At 38.8% G+C, this 13118-nt stretch overlaps 1 protein-coding gene across 1 annotated transcript in view; it reads left to right on the top strand.

Annotated features, from left to right (window-relative positions):
- LOC135504269 (immunoglobulin-like and fibronectin type III domain-containing protein 1) overlaps window positions 1-13118 on the top strand; it is a 42030-nt gene that overhangs the window by 10780 nt on the left and 18132 nt on the right. Inside the window, exons 6-13 of the mRNA XM_064922668.1 lie at window positions 2990-3205; window positions 3519-3632; window positions 4083-4245; window positions 4354-4626; window positions 4890-5306; window positions 5545-5649; window positions 6277-6339; window positions 12525-12632. Of these exons, the coding sequence (XP_064778740.1) occupies window positions 2990-3205; window positions 3519-3632; window positions 4083-4245; window positions 4354-4626; window positions 4890-5306; window positions 5545-5649; window positions 6277-6339; window positions 12525-12632 (1459 nt within the window). The remainder of the gene's footprint in view (window positions 1-2989; window positions 3206-3518; window positions 3633-4082; window positions 4246-4353; window positions 4627-4889; window positions 5307-5544; window positions 5650-6276; window positions 6340-12524; window positions 12633-13118) is intronic.

Raw genomic sequence — 13118 nt, 5'->3', positions numbered from 1 at the left:
TGTTACGTTACAGCTTTATTCTAAAATTGATTACATTTGTGCAAAATCTCATCAATCTACACGCAATGCCACAACCAAAAACAACAGTGTGTCTGCGTGGAGAGAGTCTCCTCAATGTATGGGGGAATTTATCCCTGGGACACACTTCCCATTTCACTGATGGCACTCCCAGCTCCTCACTCCGACATGCTATTCAGGAAAACAAGATCAAAGAGAAAGAATTTGGCAGACAGAGTGGGAGGGTCTCACACAGAATTGAGGGATAGATTAACGGAGCAAAGTACAGAGAGATCCTTGATGAAAACCTGCTCCAGAGCGCTCAGGACCTCAGACTGGGGTGACGTTTCACCTTCCAACAGGACAACGACCCTAAGCACACAGCCAAGACAATGCAGTAGTGGCTTCGGGACAAGTCTCTGAATGTCCTTGAGTGGCCCAGCCAGGGCCCAGACTTGAATCCAATCGAACATCTCTGAAGAGAATACAGGTGTGCCACGCTTGTAGAGTCATATCTAAGAAGACTCTAGGCTGTAATCGCTGCCAAAGGTGCTTCAACAAGTACTGAGTAAAGGGTCTGAATGCTTACGTAAATGTAATATTGTAATATTTCAGTTTATTTTTTTATAAATTCGCAAAAAAATCTAAAAACCTATTTTTGCTTTGCCATTATAGGGTATTGTGTGTAGATTGATGAGGGGGGCGGGGGACGGTTCAATTAATTTTAGAATAAGGCAGTAACATAACAAAATCTAGAAAAAGTCAAAGGGTCTGAATACTTTTCGAATGCACTGTATTTACTTTGTACATATTTGACATACTTTTTCTACTGCTTATTTACCTACATCACATTAAACAGTAACCGCCTCACCATGGGCATTGCACAACTACTCTAAAGCTACACTGGAGCAGTGAGAAAACAGTATGTTATTTATCTGCTACATTGGAATCAATACTTTTTGCTGAGGTGAGTAGAGTGATGCATTTTATCCTGTTGTTCTCCAGCGTGAGCTGCATGTTGAAATCTAGAACCAAAGCGTAATCTTGCGAAGCTGATGGGCATACACCTGTTTTCATTTAAATGAATATGATTTATCCAGCTCTGCAAACATGAATCTGGTTTAGCTGCCCTGTTATCATCTAGTTTCCTCCTTGCTGAACCCTCCACCACCAATAGCACCATTTTTAGACATTTGGATACATACTCCCCAATAGATCATCCATACTGTAGATGTTCAAACTATCAAACTCCGGGTAGTGAGTAGTTGGTTGAATAGTTTGTTGACAGTTAGTTGAACATCTATTTGGGTCTATCCAAATACGGTTTACTAGAACCAGATATTTAATGTGACTACCCACTGGGCACAGACATCAGTTCAACATCTAGTTTGATATACATTTGGTTGAGTTGTCAGCTAATGTGAATTCAACATGAAATTCCCCCAAAAAGATGAAATTCGCTTACATTGATAACTTTTTGCAAATCCAATCAGTTTTCCATGTTGATTCAACATCACATTTATTTATTTTGTCTAAATAATGTGGGAGCAACGTTGATTCAACTAGTTTTTGCCCAGTGAGTATTCTGCAGTGGAGGCTAGTATGAGGAGATATTGCACGACTTGCTCATTGTATTGGCTGGAATGGAGTAAATGGAAAGTGGTTTCCATATGTTTGAGGTGTTTGATTCGGTTCCATTTATTCCATTCCAGCCAATACAATGAGCCCATCCTCCTATAGTTCCTCCCATCAGACTCCAATGGTATCTTCTCACTTTACATTAAGTTGGGTAACATTGAGTGTCCTTTATTTTGTTTAGGTTCAGTAGATCCAGCAGAGTTCAGGAAATTGCTCAGAAAAAGGTAAGATATGAGACGATCATGATATCATGACATCAGTAACCAAATCCTTCTATTTACATTACATGTATTTGTAAACAGGGACCTCTGTGCCTGACAAAACAGTGCGATGGGATGACCACAATGCTTACAAATGGGGAAACTAAGCTCAGTGGAGGCTCTTCAGAGGAGTAAGGGGAGAACCAGAAAAATGTAAATAGTGAAACATTAAAGAAGTTATCCTTTTTAGATAAAACTATACTAAATTTAATCACGTCACTAAATAATTGATTCAAACACACGGTTTTGCAATGAAGGTCTATAGTAGCCTCAGCAGCATTCTGTAGAGTATTGACTTCAATACAAAACCTATGAGGCTCATGGTTCTCAGCCCCTTCCATAGACTTCCACAGTAATCTATCAGAGTTCTTGCAACATGAACTGACATGTTTTCCACCCAATCAAAGGATCAGAGCATGAATCTAGTACTAAAAGCATATGCTACAGCTAGCTAGCCCTGCAGTGCATGAAATGTGGTGAGTAATTGACTCAAAGACAGAGAAAGTCAATATTTGAACAGTTTTGAACAAATTAATTTCTTCCATAGTAGCTAGCTAACAGAGAGGGATGCTATGTTAGCTAGCTGGCTATGGCTATCCAACGCTGGAATGCTACCAAGATAAGCTTTTGGTTTTATTCATTTATTGCCACCGGAGCCCGCCAGTGTAACTGCTAAACTGATTGCTGCTGAGTACACTTTACTGCATGATTGAGCGACTTTACTAACGTGTTAGTTCTTGTAGCTATGTTGACTATGACCTGACAATGATGTAGGCTGTGTGTAATAGTTAGCGGTCAGGATATGAAGGTTTGACTTGGAAAGGTTTTCATTCTTAAACTTTCATTCACAGTTTAGTTTGTAGCAAACTCATGATGGGTACAGGGACAATTCTAGTATCATGTAGTAACCTAAACCTATCGATGTTACATTGAGCTAGGTGAATGGAATATGAAGACAGTCATCCAATATGCTGTAATAGAAAAAAAGGCCATGCTAATAAAGCAAAAATCATCCTAATCATTTTAAATGGCAACGACCACCATTGACGAAGATCCTACAGAATATGGTATATGGTTTTGTACCAATACTCAAGCAATGCTTCTGTCATGTTTCAACCAGGAAGGGAGTGGACAAAGAGGAAGCGGTGAAAGAACCTGGAGAAATCGATGAAAGGTTCTGGGAAATCATCATGAGTGCAGACAGGAAGGACTATGAACGAATCTGCGCTGAGTTTGGTGTCAAAGACTTCCGTGTAATGCTGAAGAAACTCAGTGAGAAGAAAAAGGAGAGACAGGAGGAACAGGCCAAGGTTTGAGAATTGGGCACATTCAGTATGTGCAAAACGTCTTCTGTGTGTACTGTTTTTGGTCATACAATGTAGCTAATGGCTAGTGTGAAAACCTACATGACCACTATGAACCTCAGGATTCATAGTGTCTGAAATGAATTTAAGTGTAACCAGTTAACTACATTAAGTCATTGTGGCAATAGCCTTAACCTATCATTTCATCCTCGTGATTTTAAACTCCATTTCTCTCCACTCCCCTCCCTCTCATCCATTATTTTCTCTCCACCCTTTTCCTCATGGTGATCTTCCAAACCATCTGCCATCCCTTTCTCAGTATATTGAGACCATCAATAACCTGAAACATATTGATATTAAAGGAGTAGGCATTGCTTCGTTTGAGTTTGACCTTGAGCTCAAAGACCTCGCCAGTAGGATTTTCCTCTACAAGGTGAGACATCTAGAAGTTGACCTCTGATTCAGATTCCACATGAGGCAAAGGTATCATTACACATAATTGAGCTTTTATCTCAACTTACACAACAAACTTGTCATTCAACATTGTACAGCATTTTAATGGATGACAACTGCCTTAAAGGAAAGACTGGCATTGCACAATTAAAACATCATTTGTCACCTTCTTTCTTGTAAGGCAGTAGTATCTCCTTTAAATTTCTCACCCAAAGTTCCAGGCATATAATTACATTTTCTATGGTTCCAGAGTAACTTCATCCTGTTATCATTTTGCCATGATATCCATGTCAAAACATGTAAATTGTCATATATCCCATCAACTATGAGGATTTTAGTTTTTTCTTTTTTTTTAAATGTTGAAATGAACTGAATTTGAACTCATATCTGATAGTAGCTGTCACTGTGTGAACTCTGTATCATCTTGCAGGATGGTGTAATGATTCCCTATAGTGATGAAGAAGAAATGAAACACAGCTTAAAGACTGTTGGGAAGAAGTTAATCTTCAGTGTGCGGGACCTTAAGGCAGAGGATGCTGGGCTCTATCAAGTGGATGTTGAGGAGGTCAATCTGTTCTCTACAGACTTCAAGAGTAAGATGAGCACCGAATGATTATGAATAGCATTCCTTTTTGATAGAAGATAATAAACTGTCCTTATTTATTCCCATGAGCTTGTTCCATTTGCCCTTTTACTCCCAGTTCCCACAGTGGATTTCATTGTCAAGATCCAGGAGGTGAAGGCCAAAGAGAGAGAGGATGCTATGTTTGAGTGTGTCCTGTCACATCCCTGGCCCAGAATCAAATGGATGGGCAAGAATGCCACGCTGGAGGATGGAGAGAAATACACCATAACTGTATCAGAAGACAAGCTGATCCACAGACTGCTAATAAAGGACTGTAGCCAGCTGGACAAGGGCATCTACTCTGCTGCGGCAGGAATCAAGACATGCAGTGCCTGGCTGATAGTGGAAGGTAACATTACATCTTCATATCTTGTACAATATGTAATTTTTCAGATAAAGGAAACAGCAGATGGATTCATTTTTGGTTGAACAACATATACTATTCACCTCGGTAACTCAGTTCTGGTCTCATGACAGATTTGAGAGGTACTATGTCTTCTCAACACGAAATGTTCCATATCAATAATCATTTTAATAACCATGCTCACTGAGCACCTTGTACAGTATTCCCCTATCTCTCCCTTTCTCTCACCCGCTCTCTCTCTCTCTCAGCTGACAGCGACCCTGCTTCCCATGGTAAAAAGAAGACCCGTAAAACAACCCAGGCTGGTGGAACAGGGTTGGATCTGGGGAAACTGGCTCAAGAGCAGCAGGAAAAACTGGCGAAGGAAAGGCAGGAGCAGATCGACGCTTCAAACAAGGCCAGAGCGGAGGAGGAGAGGCTTGCCCGAGAGGCACTTCTGGCACCCCCTCCTCCTGATACTGGGGATGGAGACAGTGGGGAAGGCGGAGACAGTGGGGAAGGCAAAGACACCGGAGATGGAAAAAACAAGTCTAAAAGTGGATCAAACAAATCCAAAGATGGTGGCAAATCAGTTGGCAAATCAGTTGGCGAAATGAAAGACTCTGAAAAGGAAGGAGATGACAAGAAGAACAAGAAATCCACTGATGATTCTGACAAAGGCAAAGGTAAGACAAATGATATCCCTATTATAAACACATTGGACATACTGTATATGTTATATACTGAAAAAGAAAAAGGAAAGTAATAGGGTCGACTTTGAAAAATATGGTATAATGAAAAGGATAACACATTGTCACAACATCCTATGTTAATAGAAATGTACAATATGTATTCAGGTGTATAATGGTTTATGCATTTTTGACGATATTTCAAATTGACAACTGATACAATAATTACTGATAGGAGCATCAAACAATGGAATTGACCCAAATGCAAACGGGGAAGGTGATGGAGACAGTAAGGGACATAAGGGCCATACTGGTCCACTTATACCAGACACAGTCATTGGTAAGAAACACACTTAGACACCTTGGCTACTGCATGGGGGTAGTCTCTAAAATCTCAGATGCATCTTAATGTAAATGTAAATGTAATGAATTAACAAGTCACCTTAGGATTGCATTAAATGATAAACACTAAAAAAACATTTTACTTTATTTACATTTTCTACATTTTAACATAACTTACAGTAATTTAACTTAGAGTAACATGCAGTAATAAACTTACAGTATCATTTGTATTCCACTTGACATCAAGTGATTAACCAGAATTGCAGTTTGATTAACCACAGTTAACAAGCAAAATACATTTGATAAAACCCACCTTAAAATAGTACACTAATGTCAAAAATAGTAAATACTTGAAATATTGAATCTCATGCATGAAATTATAAACATTTGTTTAACAGGTTCTTCTGTCCACAACGGTATGTTATGTCTTATTGACTTATTCAAGTCTGTGTAGAACATTTGTTCTTGTTAGTAACACTTTACATGAAGGAATACTTACCTAAAAGTATTTTAAAGGTTGTGTAAGTAGTTTATACTATATCATCTATATAAACAAATAATTAACCATTAATAAACAACTTGTATACCCCTTTTTTTGAATACTTTTATGTATGTAAAATCAAAGATGCTGAGAAGGAAAGAGATGACATGTACAAGAAATCCACTGATGTTTCGGGCAAAGGCAAAGGTAAGACAAATGATGTCTTGATTATAAACACATTAGACACATGTTATATACTGTACTTGTAAAAGATAATGTATATAGACAACTTAGAAAAATAATGTATAATGAAAAGGATAACACATTGGCACAACATCCTACATTAATAAGCATGTACAATATGTATTCAGGTCTACTGTATAATGGTTTATGCATTTTTTTACAATATTTCAAACTGATAGAATAATTACTGATAGGAGCATCAAACAATGCCATTGACCCAAATGCAAACGGGGAAGGTGATGGAGACAGTAAGGGACGTAAGGGCCATACAGGTCCACTTATACCAGACACAGTCATTGGTAAGAAACACACTTAGACACCTTGGCTACTGCATGGGGGTCGTCTCTAAAATCTCAGATGCATCTTAATGAATTAACAAGTCACCTTGGGATTGCATTAAATGATAGAAATGGAGAAAAAAACGGAAAACGTTATTTTAATTTGTCAACATTTTAACTAACCGTACAGTAATTTAACTTAGAGTAACATGCAGTAATACAGTATCATTTGTATTCCACTTGACATCAAGTGGTTAACCAGTATGCAGTTTACTTAACCATAGTTTTAACAAGCAACATGTATTTTATAAATAAATTAAAACTAAAAAGTATAAAGTTAAAATATTGAATCTCATGCATTATTTTCTAACAAGTTCTTCTGTTCACATGTGTATGTGATCTCTCTGTGACTTATTCAAGTCTGTTCGTATAGAACAGTTTGTTCTTATTAGTAACACTTTTAACAACCCGTTTAATAACTCTGAGGGGCTGTTTTGGACCTGGTACCGGGTCCAGACAGTTTGGTTACCTCCCACTCCTTGCTTTGGCCATATTCATAGAGTATGCATTGTAGGTAAAGTCACAAAAAGCTCAAACTTTTAGTGTGTATGGAAAAGGTACACCCTAATGGTCATTGTAAAGCAGTGGTCACCAACCGGTCGATTGCGATTGACTTGTCGATCTCCAAGGCCTTTCTAGCCAATCGCCAAACATTTCTGTAAAAACCCAACGATAAAGCCTTGTGTTACTATTTTTTTTATTAGTCTCGAGCTGTTGGTGGTCGGTGCAGCCAATTCAGAAGCCCTGCGCGCCGGGTAAGCAAACTGTTGCAATTTCATGTGTCTGAAGGTACAAACTCTGCCTTCCCGGTGGGCCTGGAGAGGAAATCAAGTGCACTATGCTACCGCTGGCCAATCAGATTGTTCAGATATCAGAGTCTGCAGTAACGTAGCAGGCATAAAAGAAAGCTACGACAAAATTGATACTGTGAGATTTCAAAACTTTTAAAACCATGGCTAGAGAGAGACTGTCAATGAATACAGCAAAGAACTGCTGTTTTTTTGAGTGAGTTCATGTTTAACACTTTGTATTCAGCACTTTGTATTCAACACTTTGATAAGCCATACAATGCGCGTTCTTCCTATTTCCACTCAGCGCTACAACAAGCAGTGCAGCAGTAATGAATGAGTAGGAAAGTATATCTTGCGTTGTTGTTATTGCGTTGTTGTTATTGTAAAGACCCTGGGTTTATCGACACTGCCGCACGAGCATGCTTTTGCGGCACAGTCGATAGCGCGCCGGACCTCGGGCTAGAAGGTCGAGGGTCCGAGACCTGCTCCCTGCTGTTTCATTACATTGGTGTCATAAGTGATCGGACCTTCCATCCACGACAGTGCGTGTGCTGGTGAGCGCGTTCCTGTAATACGTAGAGTCGCAAGCTTGCGCGAGAACGCGCTCTTTGAAAGTAGGGAGTAGTGTAACGACCCTAGGTTTATAAGCCCGGAAATCGACTGCTGCACGAGCATGATTTTGCAGCACAGTCGGTAGCATGCCTGACCTCGGGCTAGAAGCGAGACCTGCTCCCTGATGTTTCATTACATTATTATTAGTGGCTTGGGTCTTTTTTAATTTCAAGGAATATTTCACTTTCTCTGTTCATATGAGTAACAACATGAATTTGTGTATGAGGCAGAAATAATACGGTACGACTCCAGTTTCACCATCAGCTGGAAGACGGTGTCCCTTTTTGGTCAGTGTCAGTGGAGGAAAGGGAGAGCGGAGTGTGTTGGAACCCACGCTTGCGCCATCGTGCATAAGTGTATTTTGTCCCCCCACACCAAACGCAATCACGGCATGCAGGTTAAAATATTAAAACAAACTCTAAACCAATTATATTAATTTGGGGAAAGGTCGAAAAGCATGAAACATTTATGGCAATTTAGATAGCTAGCTTGCACTTGCTTGCTAATTTGTTCTGGGATATAAACATTGAGTTGTTATTTTACCTGAAATGTACAAGGTCCTCTACTCCGACAATTAATCCACACATAAAACGGTCAACTGAATCGTTTCTAGTCATCTCTCCTCCTTCTACGCTTTTGTTTGGGTATAACCAATGAGGAGATTGCACGTGGGTACCTGCTTGTATAAACCAATGAGGAGATGGGAGAGGCACGACTTGCAGCATGATCTGCGTCACAAATAGAACTGACTTCTATTTTACAGGCTGACTACACAGCTCGCGTTGCGAGCAGTGCAAAATAAATGTAGAAATCTATGTTATTCAATTACTGCACCCACACTGCTTGTGCGCGCCAATGAGCGTCTGCATTGCTAACGGCTAAAATAGAAGTCAGTTCTATTTCTGACGCAGATCGCGCTGCAAGTACTGCCTCTCCCATCTCCTTATTGGTTGATAGAAGTAGGTACCCACGTGCCATCTCCTCATTGGTTATACCCACGTGGGTAACTGAAAGACGACCGAAGTCAGTGTCGGTAATGCACCTAATTTAGGAAAGTTGCCAATCTCAATATAAAGTCGAGAAGAAAAAAACTTGGAGGAGAGATGACTAGAAACGATTCAGTTGACCATTTTATGTGTGGATTAAGTGGCGGAGTAGAGGATGTGCATTTCAGGTAAAATAACAACTCAATGTTAATATCCCAGGACAAATTAGCTAGCAACATAAATGTTTAATGCTTTTCGACTTGTCCCCAAATTAATGTAATTGGTTCAGAGTTTGTTTTGATATTTTAACCTGCGTGTCGTGATCGCGTTTGGTGTGGGGGGACAAAATGCATTTATGCACGTGTAACAGTATAACTTTAGTCCATCCCCTCGCCGGGCTTGAACCAGGGACCCTCTGCACACATCAACAACAGTCACCCACGAAGCATCGTTACCCATCACTCCACAAAAGCCGCGGCCCTTGCAGAGCAAGGGGAACCACTACTTCAAAGTCTCAAAGCGTGTGACGTCACCGATTGAAATGCTATTAGCGCGCAACACCACTAACTAGCTAGCCATTTCACATCGGTTACACACGATGGCGCACGCACGCAGAGGTTTGGGTTCCGTGGGATCCGTGTTTTATTAGTCTGCTGCTCTCTCCCTATGCTGAGACTGACCATCAGATGCAGGCAACATCAGCCCAGTAAAATAAAAAGCTAATTATTTAAATGTATGCTCACTCAGCTGTGCCTCACAAGTAATACAGCAATGGCTCTATTAACGGTGTGATCATATAGCCTACCTCAAATTTTGAAATACTGTATATATTTTTTTTATCCCGAAAAACAATGCATTGTAGGTAAATGCAGGTAAATTCAAGCAAAGCAAGTATTTGGTGAAAATGTATTGGGCCTTTAGCTTACTGCACAAACCTCATTGCTACAGTACTGGTTTTAATTGGTTAATGTTGCATAGGCTTACATTTTTTAAGTCATGTTAATAAACAATCATAGCTGTATTGTTTGTTTGACACAGAAAGTGATCTTGACTCAGAAAAGGTTGGTGACCACTTTTGTAAAGAAATGCATTTCCTTCTCCATCCACATTATCTAAAATGCATCCTCCGCATGCGCTGTTGATCCCTCTCACTCATTTACAATAGGAAAAGTGAATGGGAAAATACGTTTGAAGTTTCCTCACCTGTTTATGTCTTATTCCTGAAAGCCGTGATTGCTAGGGTCGTTTTAATATGTCAGGCTTGAAAATCCGTTTGGCCATTTTGGCACATTACCCAAACCAGACGCAACTGGTTTCAAGAGGCCAAGAGACATCTTGTGATCACCTACTGTCATCTAGTGGACGAACTGGGAATCAGACAGGGGATATATTTACATCAATGGATAGGTAGAGGCTTTAGCTTTCTCCTCATATGTATATCATTCCAGTAAGACAACTAATTATTCCTATAAGACGAAAAATGACATTGCACAAGCCCTGCACTTTTGAAACGGCTGTGTTCCTAAGCATGTAGTATACAACATTGTGTAGTTTAGAAAATGCCACCAGAGGGTGTCAAAGTTGAACAGGTTAAGGAATACTTATCTTAAGGTATTTTAAAAGGTTTATAGGTAGTTTATAAGCTGTTGTAGATAGTTTATAAATCTGTAATAAACAGTAATGATACATTGGTAGAAATTGTGCTTCTCATTTATCTGCTAGCCAAATACTGAGCTTATATGACAGCACTGGCTTTACTCACAATAATAATCAATAACATTGCAGTCATATATTAGCTCATTATTTGGCCAGTACCAAAATAACCATTGTGTTATAACTGTATAACAGAATTCAAAACTTTCTATGTAAACTACTAATTAACGGTTTATAAACTACTTGTCAAGCCCTATATAAATCCTTTTAAGTATGCCTAAATGTAAAGCGTTACTGGTTTATTTGTATGTCCCAGTGTATATTTTGGTCACAATAATATGTCTGTCTGTGTATTTGTTCAATTAACCTGCATATATGGCTGTTTTGTCATATATTTTTATTTGTAGATCTATCTTGTCATCGTTACCATTACAATCAAGGAATGAATGGATTGTTTCATTTTATATTTAACCAAACAAAAAGTAATTATGCAAAGTGTCGGCAGGATTATTCTAACTTTAAGGCCAAACCACAGATCCCAATGCGAAAATGGGGACAGGAGAAACTGAGTACACTGATGAGTCTGCTAAGTGTTCAGTGCGCACAAGACAAGGCCTTCTGCTGAAAGACAGTGTGATTGGTAAGAGATCACATGTGACGTTGTGTACTGACTGCACGAAGGACATGACGTTCCTACAACTATAACTCAAGTTTGGGAAATAACTTGGAGAAGTATGATACCGATGAGATGATACTGAAATGTTCATTCAAGGGGAATGTTGAATCTAATCATACATACAGTATCTCAAAATAATCCATGTCTGTTTATTTTTGAGAATGAATGTACAGTATGCAGTCCTCTAACATCAGTAGTATCTTCAATGGAATATCTATTAACCTTTTCTATGTTCCATAAAACTAAACTTTACATATCTACAATAATACAAAAATATATATAATCCCTGAATCCTGTAGAGGCTTGTTGTGTTGTGTGTTTGTGTATTTCTGTCATGCTTTTTGTGTTCTACTCATAAGACTTTGAAAGCGTCCTTGATTTTCAAATATTCAACAAATATTTGTGAAACAAACCATGGAAACAGTATCTGCATGGAAAGACCATTCCAATAACTCTGATACCAGAATCTCCATGCCAACAGCATGGTTGAGGATCTGTTCATCGTGAAAAGACGTCAACAGACACCAATACAACATCTGATCTTATCCAAGTTCAGATTAGAAGACAAAGTATTACTTAGAATGACCTCTCTTGAAAACAATTGGTCAAACATGTTTGTCTGTCCACAACTTTCTGCTTTATATCTTTGTGACATGTTCAAGTTTGTTCATATGTGTAGAACAGTGTTTGTTGGTAACACTTCACATTAACGAATACTTACCTAAAAGGATTTAAAATGGGTTTATAAGTGGTTTGTAAAAACATAAACATTAAATATATAATTTACTCTTTATAAACTACTTATAAACCCCTTCAGAAATCCCTTTAAGTACGCCTTAGTGTAAAGTGTCACTGGTTTGCTTGTATGTCCCAATGTATGTTTTGTTCACAATAATATGTCTGAGTGTGTTTTTGTTCTATTAATCTGTGTATATATATGGTTATTTTGTCATGTATTGTTCATTGTTGCTATGTCAAGTCACTGTTTCCATTACAATTATAAAGCGGATGGTTTATTTTCATATTCAATCAAATGAAAAGTAATTGTGGAAAGTGCCATCAAGGTTTTTATTATTTTACGGCCAAACAACAGATCCCAATGTGAAAAGTGGGACAGGAGAAACTGAAGAGTACATTGATGCGACTGGCATGCATTCAGTGCGCACAAGGCAAGGCCCACTACTGAAAGACACAGTGATTGGTAAGAGACCATGAGTGATGTCATACACGTGACGTCATGCACTGACTGAATGGAGGAGATGGCGATGGCTTTAACATGAGTTACAAATGTCATTCAAGTTTGGGAAATGACTAGGAGAAGATTTAAGAATAGCCAATAGTATGATACTTTTCTGGAATAGATTTCCATAGTCCTATGATAACATCCACAGTATCTTCCTTGTGATGTGTTCTTCTGGGGAGATGTTCTATGAAACTTCTATGTTCCATAGAACTCTTCTGACAAAATGTTACTAGATGGGGCTTAAATATATATGCATATAGCTATATATCTATGTACAGTACCAGTCAAAAGTTTGGACACACCTACTCATTTAAAAGTGTTTCTTCATTTTTACTATTTTCTACATTGCAGAACAATAGTGAAGACATCAAAACTATGAAATAACACATGGAATCATGTAGTAACCAAAGTAGCCACCCTTTGCCTTGATGACAGCTTTGCATA

The sequence above is a fragment of the Oncorhynchus masou genome, chromosome 18, assembly GCF_036934945.1.
Source record: "Oncorhynchus masou masou isolate Uvic2021 chromosome 18, UVic_Omas_1.1, whole genome shotgun sequence".
Classification (NCBI taxonomy): domain Eukaryota; kingdom Metazoa; phylum Chordata; class Actinopteri; order Salmoniformes; family Salmonidae; genus Oncorhynchus; species Oncorhynchus masou.
The sequence above is the reverse complement of the archived record's forward strand: the minus strand, read 5'-3'. Positions and strand labels throughout refer to the sequence as shown.